The sequence below is a fragment of the Chrysochloris asiatica genome, unplaced genomic scaffold (genome assembly GCF_000296735.1).
Source record: "Chrysochloris asiatica unplaced genomic scaffold, ChrAsi1.0 scaffold00295, whole genome shotgun sequence".
NCBI lineage: Eukaryota > Metazoa > Chordata > Mammalia > Afrosoricida > Chrysochloridae > Chrysochloris > Chrysochloris asiatica.
The window spans coordinates 2,491,727-2,505,418 of NW_006408813.1; the positions used below are offsets into that span (position 1 = coordinate 2,491,727).

General features: G+C 42.9%; 1 protein-coding gene across 1 annotated transcript; it reads right to left on the reverse strand.

The window, feature by feature from the left end:
- Window positions 1-823: 823 nt before the first annotated feature.
- Window positions 824-11,963, reverse strand: VGLL1 (vestigial like 1 (Drosophila)). The gene is made up of 3 exons (XM_006874716.1): window positions 11,762-11,963; window positions 3,818-4,249; window positions 824-927 (listed from the first exon to the last, which is right to left on the reverse strand). Exons 1-3 carry the CDS (start codon window positions 11,961-11,963, stop codon window positions 824-826), a joined length of 738 nt encoding a protein of 245 aa, XP_006874778.1.
- Window positions 11,964-13,692: the final 1,729 nt, after the last annotated feature.

A 13,692-nucleotide genomic window follows, 5' to 3' on the forward strand; every position in this document is an offset into this window, starting at 1 on the left:
AGGGACTTTGCAGGATGCCATATCTGGCCCATAATCAGTGCCCCATAAATAAAGTTGCTATTTTGGGTTTATGAACAATATGAAGTGTAAACTCATAAGCAATCACACTGTGGGTTAATGAGCTGGACTGCAAAGTCAGTTTGAACCTCAAGTTGGCAGTTCAAGCTTACCAGCTACTCCTTGGAAATCCTACACAGGCTAGCTATGGGTCAGAACTGACTCGATGGCAATTAACAACAAAATAGAACTGGATTGCTAACTACAAGGTTAGCAGTTCAAACCCATCAGCTGCTCCTCAGAAACCCTATGAGTGGAAACTGACTTAACTGCACTTAACAACAACAATTAAGTAATGAAGGCAGGATTAGAATCTGGGCCACATAGCTCCCCATGTCATCCTCCCACCCCCAGATTGTCTTCATTGTGTACTGACAGCATTTTCAAATTGTGCAGTCCATAGGCTTGTCCTCTTAGTCAGCATTTTTCCTAGCTGCAGTATTCTAGGGCAGCCAGCCCTATGTACTTGGCAAAAAAGTGAACATCTGGGGCAGATAAGCTAATCTCCATGAATCTGTGTACTTTCTGAGTCACCTTAGTTTCCCCCATCAGTCAGGTTCAGGTAAAACAACACAGCTGAACTGCTTCTGCAGTAAGGCAAGGATATTGCAAGAAATTTTACAAGATATGAAATGCATGGACTCTTTGAGACCAAAATGAAACAAATTCTAAATACAAAAATAAGAAAAAAGAAAAGGTGTCAAAGATAAAAAGGTACTTTCAGCTGCTGGGGACCCTGGTTTTTACACTTAAGTTTCTTCTCAGGTTACAGAGAATAACTGTCAAAGGCAGGAAACAGATACCTACTTTCAGTTGCAAGGCTGGCACTGGCTGCTGGTCCATGGTTGGAGGAGAAATACATTTTCTTATCTAGAAAAGATGAAAAAGTCATGACTGGAAATGAAATCACTGGGGCTGGGTTACAAAGTATACAATAGTACCCCCCGTCCTCAGAAAAACCAAACTCACTGCCACTGAATCAGCCCTCAAAGACAGAAAAGCTTCTGTTGTAAGACCCCAAGGCCATGTTTCCCTCTTTTAGGCAGTGTCCCTGATTAGGAGTTGCTAACTTCCTCACCAGATTCTGAGCAGCCAGTCATCAATTAGTGCATTGGATGTCAACTTGAGTAGGAGAATGTGCAGAGTCTGCAGTAGTAGAGACTTTGGTGAGAAACATTGCTTTGTGAATGTATCTAGAGGTTTTGGGAATAGAATACTACCTGCTTTGGTGTTTCACCATTAGATGCCTGGCTATGGTAGATGCTCACTAAATATTTGCTGAATTAAAGTTGAGCTGTATAGAGTTATGTTTGGGGGTAAGGATTTGAATTATGTAGGTTCTAACAGCTATCAAAACAGGGTTCTACTGTGTGTCTGTACAAGACATATACAAACTCAGTTGGCCCAATTTGCCCTCTGAATCCATTAAGAACAGAGTTGTAAAAAAGAGTACAGGTGTGGGAAATCTCACAGGTGTCCCAAGCATAACAGTTTATGATTTCTTCTTTAAGTACTTTCTTAATAAAACTTTGGAAATGATGGAGTGGTATGTTAATGGGAAATTTGTTTTCAGTGTTTACATGGAGCAGAGTGCCCGGCTGGGCTCAACAGGCCCTCTGCATACTCAGAGCAGAGCAAAAGGCAGCTTCCAGAAAATCCATTTCAAGCATTGGAGACTACCCATAAAACCTTTCACTGTCAAATTAATTCTGACTCATAGTGACCCTATAGACAGGGGACAAATTGCCTAATCAGCAAGGGAAGCACAGCTTATTTGTGCTTACTTAGTAACCTGTATGAGTATTTTCACATTTTTTCATCACAGCCAAGATCTGCTTCTAGGTCTGGCTGGCATCTGTCTCTCTGAAGCCCCATACCACCTTCCTACCAAATCAAAGCCACTTTTCAAATATGCAAACCCTGACAGGGACAGAGTATGCAGTAAGCAAGGTAAGCATGAGTTTCTTTGTGCTTACTTACTAATCTGTAGTTTCACATGTTTTTCACCATCTCTTTGAACCTATGGGAAATTGTTCACTACAGATTAAGTAGGCACAAGATAACCCATGCTTACCTTGCTTATTGGATAATTTGTCTCAGAGTAGAACTGTTCCACATGGATTGGCCAAGTGGCAGCGTCGATGGACTCAAGCGTGACAACAGTAGTGAGGTTGGCCTAGGATCGGGCAGTGTTTCATTCTGCTGTGCATAAAGTCGCTATGGGTCGGTACCGACTCGATGGCACCTAACAACAAGAACTGTTTCACAGGGCTTCCAAGGGTAGATTCTTCACAGAATCAAACTGCCATATCTTTCTCCTGAGGAGCAGCTGGTGGGTTTGCATTGCTGATCTTTCAGTTAGCAGTTGAGTGCTTAACCACTGTACCACCGTGGCTTCTAGGGGAGACTAGAGTCACAGACGTGTGGACCAGGGAGCTAAAAAATAAAACTCATCTAGAATGCAGAATGTCAAGCTTAATGCCATGAAACTATAAAATATGTATATATGAGGGGGCTTCAAAAAGTTCATGGAAAAATTCCATCATCTTTTCATTCCATTTTTCATTAACTTTTTGAAGCCCCCTCCTATTACCACCAACATTGCATACAAAAGTCTAATCTTGTAGCAGAATCGGTTTGTTTATTTTGGTGAAATTATAAGTCAGATTGATTCTACTCTCATCATTTTACAAAGAAAGGAGTCTTGTTTTCTGATGGGCATTTTTGCACCCACTAGGCACTAAGGAGTCCTGGTGTGGCACTGTGGTTTAATGCGTCAGACTTCAAAGCCGTCTGAACTGCAAGGTCGGGGTTTCAAGCTCACCAGCTGCTCCTTGGAAACCCTATACAGGGTTGCTATGGGTCGGAACCGACTCGATAGCACTTAACAACAACAGGCACTAATTAAGGATTCCTGAGTGGTACAAATGATTTTCACGGAACTACTTACTAACTGAAAAGTTGGTGGTTCCAACCCAACCAGCAGTCCTCCAGAAAACAGGCCTGGTGCTTTGCTTCCATTCATAGTACAGCCAAGGAATCCCCATGGAGCACTTCTACTTTGTCAATGTCACGAGTCTGAAATCAACTCTAAGGCTATTGTTTTTTTAAGGCGCTAATTAAATCTTTTTTCAGTGAGTGAATGAATGAAACAGTGAGTAAGTAACTCTCAAGGGAATTTTTGGTTCTGAGGGAATGGTGGTAGTCTAGGAACAGGGACCCGAGGGAAACAGAAGAGGGGAGCCCAGTGAGCAAGAGCAAGCTGCTGAAAGCCAAGAAGCCACAGGACTAGCTCTCCGGTTGCTTCAAATTTTAATGTGTGGAGTACAAGGTTGGTATGGACTGTCTTTGTTTTTGCTCAGGATGCTGGCATGTTGCCAACCTGTTGGGAAGCTCATGTTTGATTCTGTAGGCATGTCACAGAATTCTGCATTGCAAACAGATTATTTGGTAGCTCACAATGAGGTAAATATAGGACTACTGTGATTTTAGGCAATAGTCCATCATTTTTCTAGCATAAAACCAATCCAACAGGCTGGAGTAGATATTCTAGGTCATATCAGTCTGATTGTCTACCTCTGTAACCTGCTAGCCATTAAACTGTGGCTGTCAGTGAAGTCTAGGGAAGCTATGAAAAGCTGAAGCAAAGCATTCTGTCCCTCAGCAGTCCCATGCCCAGTGGCAGCAATTCATCTGGCACCCCAATCTCATGCGGACTCTTCCCTACAACCAATCCAAGTATGTGTAGGCAGATACTTACAGTGGTAGGAGCCAGGATGCTGATTGAAGAGCAAGCCTGCTCTTCCAGGTATCTGGGCAGAGTTGGGGCTCTCCCTCATAAGACATTCCTGAGGACAGGCTGGGCATCTTTCTTGCTGCAGGAGACTTAGCAGGGGCTCACATTTCCCATCAGGTCTGGGATTTGGGGCCAGGTGGCTACTGGAGAAAGCATGAGGATAGGCAGGCTGTGCAGAGCTGGAGCTGGGTAGAGAGGGGAAATGCCACAGTTCTCTGGGCTGGGCTGAGGGGCTCCTGGTCAGCAGTCGTGGGTGCGGGTATGGATACGGATCCATAGCCATGGGAGCAGACACACTCAAGCTGCTTTTGGCAACACCATTTGCACGAACGCCTTCTGGCTGTGCCTTTCTCCAATGAGAGGACAAGCGCCATTGATTTGGAGGCATGTCACTATCTGAGAAGGAAAGATCCAGAAAACAGTTAGACAGCTGTCAATCAATCACTCATTCACTATCATTGAGTCAATTCTAATTAATAGCCATCTTATATAAGCATTGGACTGCAAACCACAAGGTCGGAGGTTCAAACCTACCAGCTGTTCCTCGGAAACCCTGCACAGGCAAGCTCTAGTTAGAATCGACCTGATGACACTTAACAATAGGGCTTCCGAGACTGTAGATCTTTAAGGGAGCAAGAAGCCTCTTCTTTCTCCTGAGGACCAGCTTGGGGGTTGGAACCACTGACCTTGCAGTTGGCAGTCCATTGCTTATCCTATAATACCACTAGGGCTCTCATAGCAGGTGCTTTAGCTTTTCTTTGTAAAGCGGAAGTAGCCTAATTTTTTTTTCTAGTTAATGTATACTGGTTTTTATTGTGTCATGAAAGCATATACAGTAAAACATATACAATAAAATAAACATACACCAACTCAATAATTTCTACATGTATCCTTTGGGGACACTGATTAGACTCTTCATGTACAACCACTCCATACTATTTCTTAATGTGATGAAAATGTAGAAAAGGTGAAAAAAACATATTACCTTGATCATGATAGGTAGTGATTTGGACACACTTTTTTCTAAGATTGTTTTCTCTTTGTGTAGACATTATTCTTACAAAACATGTTATCTAAGCTGTTTTTTTCATCATTAAAACATTGTGAATATATTTCCATAGCAGTGACAAGACCCAAACCTCAGCTTTCTAATTGTCCCCACAGGATTCCATTGTAAAAAAATTTCTTTTGTGGTACAAATAGCATATTCTGCTGCTAATTGAATGGTTGGAGATTCAAATCCACCCAAAGGTACCTCAGAAGAAAGATCTGATGATCTATTTCCAACCAACCAGACATTAACACCACCACCCCCCCACCCCCCCACCCCGGAGCACAGTCCTACTCTTACCAAATCGACTCTATAGGCAGGACCTGTTAGTTGATTTTTACCTTAAGTCTTACTAACAAATGTCATATTTACAGACAGCTCAGACATTTGTATTGTTTCAATTCTATTACCATTGCAATGATCATCTGTGTATCTTTGCACCCTTGTCCAGTTACTTCCAATGATTAAGGTAAATTTTCTACAAGTAGAATTATTTAATCAAAGGTGTTTTGTGTTTGATTGTAGCTATTGTTTTGCTTTATTTTATAGCTGGTGTTTTGAATACATCAAATAGTAGGAAGCCACAGAACTTTATAAAGGGCTTAGTATTTGCCTATGTTGGTCATTCACACAACTGTAGGTTTTGACATAACATTTTCAAGAGGAAATCTGGCACAGGGATGTTAAGAGACTGAACCAAGGCAGGAAAACAGATGAGCCAAGTAGGGATCCAAATCCTAAGCGATGGATGGGGAAGTAGTTGCTTGGATCTTGTTTTGTAAACACAAAATGCTCAGGGTCAAGGGGTGACTCAGTTTATTCTTGCAAAGTTCATGTAGGTAAGCTGATGGGGATGAGGCCTCCTTTGATGGTACAAGCCACTAATCTAATTGTCCTTGTAATAGTGGTTGAGTTTGAGATCTCAAAGTCTACATTAGCTCATGACATGGATGGCTGCTTTCCCCATTCTCAATAGGTACTCTGGAAGGAGGGGCAGAGGGATAGGGGTCTACCAGATGGTGCTTAAAGCCTGGAGCCTCTCATATATCTAAGTTAATGAAAGAGGAAGGAGGTAGGGGTGATGCAAACAAAGGAAAACTCAAGGACCTAAGAGGCTGGCTGGTACATTCTCCCAGCTCTCCTGAATTCTCTATTTGACTGGATTCTGAACAAGAGGGGGGAAAAAAAATGTCTGAGAGGCCTACTCAGTGGTACTGAAGCATCCCCACCCACCACCATAGCTTTGTGTGTGATAGAGATGATAAAAGCAAAATGAGACCTGCCCCCGTCGATGGAGACATCGTGTCCAATATTTTCTGTCCTTCACAATGGGCAATGGGCAACAGTTGGCCTGTTCTAATGAAAACACTGGCAATGAAACATTAAGATTTGTTCCTGAGGGTAAAAGCAACTTTCAAAAATTGATATCCACAGACAGTAGCAATTAGGGTACATTGTGGCACAAATAGAGAGATTAAGCTGATTTGCCATAACCCCTATCAGTGCTTCATGTTGAATGAGGGTACTGTATGTCCTAAGCACAAAACAACAATAACATGTAGCCTCTGACAGCCAAGCAGTTTCCATCTGAAGTGGTTTCACAGAGCTCACACATACAGCCTGAGCCCTGGCTGCTTAAAATGTGGAAGGCGGGGTCCCAGCATGCTCTGATAATTTCTCTTAACTGCTTCCTTCCAGGGATTCTCTGTCTGAAATGAGTGGTACGCTGTTCTCCAAGGTTCTATTTAGTTACTCTGCAACCCAATGGTGGGCCTTGGGTACCTTGGAAACCCCCTTTCCTGAACAGGTTTGGGTGCTGATATCCATGGAAGAGAGACCCTGAATTTTGGTGGGACTGTACTTTCTTAGGCTTCTTGGGCTAACTGCCCATCTAGCCTGTGGATGGATGGCTGTTTCATGGACCACAGCCTGCATTGGCTCATGGTTACTGTTGCTACTAGAAATAGCCCGAGTGGTATAGTGATACCTTCCTACTTACTACCCAAATGGTTTCTCTTAGTTACCTCTGGAGGAGAGGGCGGTAAGCCGACTCAGGCCTGCTCCACTGCATTCCCAGAGTGAGTTTACTGCCTTCTCAAACTCCCCAACTACTTTAGCGAATGGAGACATGGTGAAGGATACTTTGATTCAGCAACACTTGAACAGGCTAGATTTTTTTCTCTCAATAGGAATACGAAAGACTTCCATCCTTAGCATCTGGCCTCAATCTCTTAATCCCACTCTTGCCTCTAGAATTCCTGTGTTCCCAGTCTTAAGACCCAGGTCTGCCCATAGAGTTCTAGTTCTCATTTCCCATGTGGTTCCAAGAGCAAGCCACTCTACTGCCACCTAGGCAAACATAGAGAACTCACCCACACCCACCTATATACCTTCCGAGGGGCCCCAGAACCCTGCAGAAAACACCCTCCGGCTCTGAAGAGTTTGCCTCCACATGGTGGCCCTGCCTCCTTGCACCCTCTGGACACAGTGCAATGATGTGTGGTGTCTGTTAGCCAGTGGAGGCTCAATATATGTTTGTACAAACTCTCCTTCCTTACTGGGAAAGAAGCACACAGTTGTTAGTGTTCACAAGTGCCATAAACAACTAGCATGGCTATATTCCAGGTAGCCATTCACAGAAAGAGCCGCAGCATTTCTTCCCTACCCCCACTTGAGTATGGCAGATGGGAGAGGAGAAGGAGGTGGGGCCTTTGCAGCTAGTTATAAAAGGCCTCTGGGTGCTCAGGTATGTGCCCTTTTGCCTTCTCTCCTGTATCTGTTGAGCAATGTGAGCAGGCCCCAGCCCAGGGGGCTTGAATTCAGGGTGGAATGCACACCAAACTGTCCCTCAGAAATGGTAGTTACTAAAACTTCTTGAGTTACCCAGTCTTAAATCCCCAATGTCCTTTTTAAAGAGAGAAATCATTTAACTTCTGTTTTCTCTTCTGAAGTGTGACCAGTAACAAAAATGATGTAAGTAAATAAAACATCACTTTGATTTGGAAAAAGAAGTCAGGAACTTGGGTTGCATCTTCTAGGCACATGGGTCTGTATGCTTGGGCTTAGCGTAGGCAGCTTTACAGCCTGCCCTTAGGAGGTAGGTGAGGGGGGGATGGGAGCACATGAATGGGCAGCCTGTTCTCCTGGGCAGGGCTGGGCTGTGGCGGGTGGCTAGGTGCTGGCCTGCAGAGCTTGAGAGGGTGCTGATGGTCAGAAATGAAAGGACACTTTATGGATTCCCACCAGTTTTGAAGCTGCACTTATAGCCTCTAACTGTCCAGCGAGTTCTACTGTGGGTCTGGTCTTCTGTCATGGAGCAGCAGAATCTCGGAGAACTTTGAGTCCTAGTTGCGATAAGGAAGACCTTGAGGGCAACACTCTTTCATTTGCGAAATCAGCAGACAAACATTTTCCTAGCCCACCCCACACTCTCTGAGGGCTGGACATCTCCCTAGTCAAAAGATGTGTGAGGTTCTCACAGGGAAAATGTAACTTTCCAGAAGGTCAGGGGGAGAAGAAAGCTGCCTCTCTGTTTGGCATGGGAAGGGTGGTGTGCCTAGACGTCACTAATGCTGTCTGTGCTCAAGTTCCCTCAGTGGTCATGGAAAGACCCACTAGAAAGTTGGAGGGCAAAGGAAACGATACAACTGCCACCCACTGTTAGGAGGGACCAGTCACTGGTCAGAGAAAAAGAGGAAGACCCCCAGCGAGATGGATTGGCAAAGTGGCAGTATCAATGGGTTCAAGTGTGGCAACAATAATGAGGTTGGCCCAGCACCAGGCAGGGTTTCATTCTGTTGTGCATAAGGTTGCTATGACTTGGTACCAATTCGATGGCACCTAACAACAACAAGGTTGTTCAGAGAAGGCTTATGTGAAGAGGTAACACTCTGATCGAAAAGTAAATAAGGGAAGGATCAACAAGCATGTAGGCCCTGAGACAGGATTATACTTGGTGTGGTCTACAAATGGCAAGGAGGCTAGAGAAGATGAGTTAAGTGGGAAGTAGCAGAATATGATATCAGGCAGATAACAGGTACCCAGATAAAGTTATGTCCCATGAAAAACTTTGGATTTGATTCCAAGTAAGATGGAAAAACTATTGGAGGGTTTTGATCAGAAGGGTAAAATAAACTTTCTTTTTCATTGTATCATTCTAACCCCTGTGTTGAGACTAGACTGAAGAGGACCTAGGGCAGTGAGACCAATTTGGAGGCTACAGCAATAATCCAGGGGAGATAATGTTTCTCAGACCAGGAAGATAGTAGCAAAGGTGGGAAGAAGCAGTCTCAAAGGATTGAACATGGGCCTTGAGAAAAGCAGAGGATGTAAACATGACTCTAAATGATTGGGAGGATACAGTTGTCATTTTGTTGAGTGCAGAAGAACCAGGTTAGGGAGAAGATTAAGAGTACAGCTTGGGACCTGTTTTGTTTCAGATTCCTATTAGGCCTATAAAGTAAAGATTTCAAGAAAACAGTTAGATATATAGATCTAGACTCCAGTTTAGGCTGGAAATAGACATTTAGAATTGATCAGCACATAGGTGACATTTAAGACCAGTCATCTAAGGAGTGAGTTTAGCTAGAAGCTAGAAATGGCCTGAAACCTGAATCCTGGAACAGTTGAACATTTAGAAGTTGGGGCAGGAGAAGGATCCAGAAAAGGAGACTGAAAAGAAGTACTAACCAAGGAGGTAGGAAGAATACCAAGAGAGTGTGATATGATGAAATCCAAGTGAAGGAAGTATTTCAAAAAAGGAGGGAGAAATCAACTACAGCAAATGTTGCTGGTAGATCAAATTAGATGAAGACAGAGGACCATGGGTTTTGGAAAGTAGAGGCCACTGCCTAGCCTTAATAAGAGTGGTTTCAAGGAGTAACGACGATGAAAGCCTGAGTGGAGTGGATTTAAGAGAGCATGAGGAGAAAGGAAGAAGAGATAATATACGTTAATAGCATTTTCCTGCAAAATGAAGCCAAGGGATTAGGCAATAGGCCAAGAGTTACTTTTAGCTCAGATTTTACCAGGTGTTACGGGTTGAATTGTGTCCCAAATGAAGATATGCTGATGTCCTAAGCCCCCATACCTGTTTGGGAGCTGTTTGGAAAGAGCCTGTTTGGAAAGAAGTTCTTTCTTTGAAGATGTTATCAGCTAGGTTAACATTAGGTCATACTGGAATAGGGTGTGCCTTATTCTGATATGACTGGCATCCTTATACAAAAGAAGACATCTTGGGACAGAGACATACAGGAGGGATGCCATGTGATGCTACAGCTAAAAGCCAAGCAGTGCCTGGAGGCATCAGAAGCAAGACAAGGAGACATGGAACACTTTCTGTCTCAGAGCCTTAGAAGGAACCAACAAGGCCAATACCTTGATCTGCTCTTCTCGCCTTCAGAACTGTGAGACTGAAACACACCATTTGCTTTTGTATCTGCTGCTGCCTCAACCCTTCCACATGTTTACTTAACCCAAAAGATACTTTGAGAAAATCATGTCATGTGACTGGAAAAGAACTTTCTAGGAGAGACATAAATTCTGCAAAGGGGAGTACATCAGACGCACACCAATTGCCTGTCTTGACATGAAGAGCAAAGCCAGAATGGGGGTATTTGGAAAGAGATGAGTTCTTTCTCCTGCAGGCAGAGACCCCACATGTCCACTTCGTACAAAGAAACCCACTTGGAGGCATGTACATATGTCAATGAGAGCAAGGCATTCACCACTCATATTTGGGAACAGTATTAATGAGCCCATAAAACCACACAGCCCCTGGTCTATTGGCAAATTTCCTACAAGTGAAGAGGAACCACATTGTTTCACATTCAGGTGGCGGGTAGGCATGGTCCCTAGGGCCCAGAAATATTTTCATGGACTTATGGGAAAATCTTTTACTATCAGAAAAAAGAATGAAGTAATAATGATTAAAGATAAAAGACAACAAATGAAAAACAACTACTATGAAGTCACCTCCAACTCACGGTAACCCTATAAATTGTGTAGAGTAAAGTTGTGCGCCATATGGTTTTTAATGACTGATTTCTTAGAAGTAGATTGCCTTAGACGTTCCTCTGAGGTACCTCTGGGTGGACTTGAACCACCAACCTTTTGGGTAGCAGCTGTGTGTATTAACCATTTACACCACCCAAGTACTCCATAATAATGAAAATGAATTTGTAAAAATAAATGCAGCCTAGAGTACAATCATCTTCCAACCAATACAGTCATACAGTATCATTTTTATATATTTTCTCGAGGAAAGGGCCAGTGTCATTTTTATGACTTCCTCCAAATCTTAAGATTTTGGCATATATGTTTTTAACACAGTTCTCTTGAGGTAGTTGCTTGGAGATGCCAGACAACTTTTTTTTAAAAAAAATATTGCCAAGTAGTATGTACAATGGACACCCTCACCCTATTGGAGTGGGGTGAAGGCTCCAATAACAGCAAAACCCTTCATCTGCCTCCCTCCCGCCCTCCTCTTGCTCCATCAGTTGAGAGGAGGCCAGGAGCACCTACATGGGACCTGCTTTTTCTTATGAGTTCTTTTGTATTCCTACCGCATCAGGCTACCCATATTAAAATTATACTGATCATTATGTAATTGTGGAAGACGTGGGGCTTTTGTTGTGTGCTGAGCAGTAAACCCTACAGCTCACACAACTGAGGACATAATATAATTGGTGAATTAACTCAATTAAACCACATTAAATTTATCAAGAGGAAGTGTGGCTTCACATTGGATGGTGTGTCTTTCCTATAGCAAATATATACTTGTTTAAGTGCATCAATGAGCTGGGCTCAGTGCTAGCCTGGACAGGGAATTTTGACTTTTTCCCTCCCAACATGCTCACCATTCCTAAAGGTCACTTCTTGGTTCTGGCTCGAGGTGGGCAGTTGCTGGGGGCTTTTGATATTGCCCAGAGCTCTGGAGAAGTGCTCATCCACAACGCTGCTTATGTCCCCTTGGAAATAGGTGAAAAGGACACATCGGGAATTCCACTCAGTCCTTATAGGCTTCTGTTTACCCTTACTAGTCTTCTTTGTTTCTTCCATTGTGGGTGGCACCGTTGATAGCTGTGGACAAAATGCAAAATGTCACTGCCATTTTATTCCCATGAACCTAGGCTATAAGTAGGATGACTCTTTTCCTTGGGGGGCAAGCAATTTGCCTCTTCATGGAGAGAAAGCACAATGTATGGACAATAAATCAGAGCAAGAGTCAGAAAATCTGTTGTTTGTTTTCTTTAGCTCCCAAACAAGTCAACTGTGTAATTTTGGAGGAAGCACATAGCTTGTCTGGGATTCGGATGCCTCTTGGGTAAATGAGGGAGTTGAAGCAGATGGACTCCGCAGTCTACACTTCCATGATTCTACCCAAAATAGCAACAGCTTATGAGAGGGACATTGGGAAGTGATTTGGTGGTAAGCAGGGACCCTTTCTAAAAAAGTTCTCCTTAGTGTCATAGCTGGATTGTATTGTCTAGGAAAGACTTTGATTGAAAACCACCATTCAATTCCTCAGTGGCTAACAGTCATGTTAACCATAACCAGATATTACCCTACAAAGTAATCTCTTGTACTCTTATTCCAAAAACATATGAACAATCACTTTTAAAAACCTGTCAGTTTCTTATAAAGTTAAACATATGTTTACCATGTGACTCAGCAATCCCACTTCTAGGTACATTTAATCGAGAGAAATGAAACATATGTCCACGCAAAGATCTGCACATGAATTTCCTAATAGCATTCTTCATAATGCTATTGGTGTCAGTGACCCTGTAGAGAGTTTCCAAGAAGTGGCTGGTGGGTTTGAAGCCCCAACTTTGTGGTTTGCAGCCTGGTGCTTATCCTACAGTGACATACCAGGACCCCTTATTCATAATAGTGAAACTGAAAATAGTCCAAATGTCCATCATCAGGAAAATAAATTGGCTAAGACATAGTCATACCAAAAGAAGACCACTTGACAATAAAAAGGACCAAACTATCAATCTATACAGCAACATAGATGAATCTCAAAACCATGCTGAGTGAAAGAAGCCAGGCACAAAGACTACATGTTCTACCATTCCATTTATATGGCACTGCTTCTGCTGCTGTGTGTCACCAAGCTGCTTCTGACTAGTTGTGACTCACTATAGAGTTTCTGAGGCTATAAATCTTTATGGGAGCATAAGGCCTCATCTTTCTCCCAAGGAGTGGCTGATAGATTCAAACTGCTGACTTTACGGTTAGCACCCCATCTTGTAACCCACTACACTACCAGAACAGGCATCAATAATCTCTGGTGATAGAAGTTAGAACAGCAGTTGCCTGTAGGTGGAGTTCACTCTCAGGATATTAGAAATGCCTTCTTCCAGCTTGATGAAGGGGATCTAAATGATGTATAGATTGGTCAAAATTCAAACTGTACACTTAAACTCTATGCATTTCACTGTAATTTTCATCAATAATAAAGCATATTTTCAGACGTTTACAGTCATAAAATTTTTTTTTAATTTGCTTTATTTCTATTTAGGTTGCCATTGAGTCAACTCCAACTCATGGTGACCCCATATGTGTCAAAGCAGAACTGTGCTCCCGAGTATTTCCAGTGGCTGGTTTTCCCAAAGGAAATCGCCAGAGCTTTCTTCTGCTATGTCTCTGGGTGGACTTGAACCTACAACCTTTTGATCAGTAGCAGAGCACATTTAACCGTTTGCACCATTCAGAGACAAAAGTGTTGTGAATTATAACACAATGATAAGTACAGAGACCACACTTGTTTTAGAAGCTACAA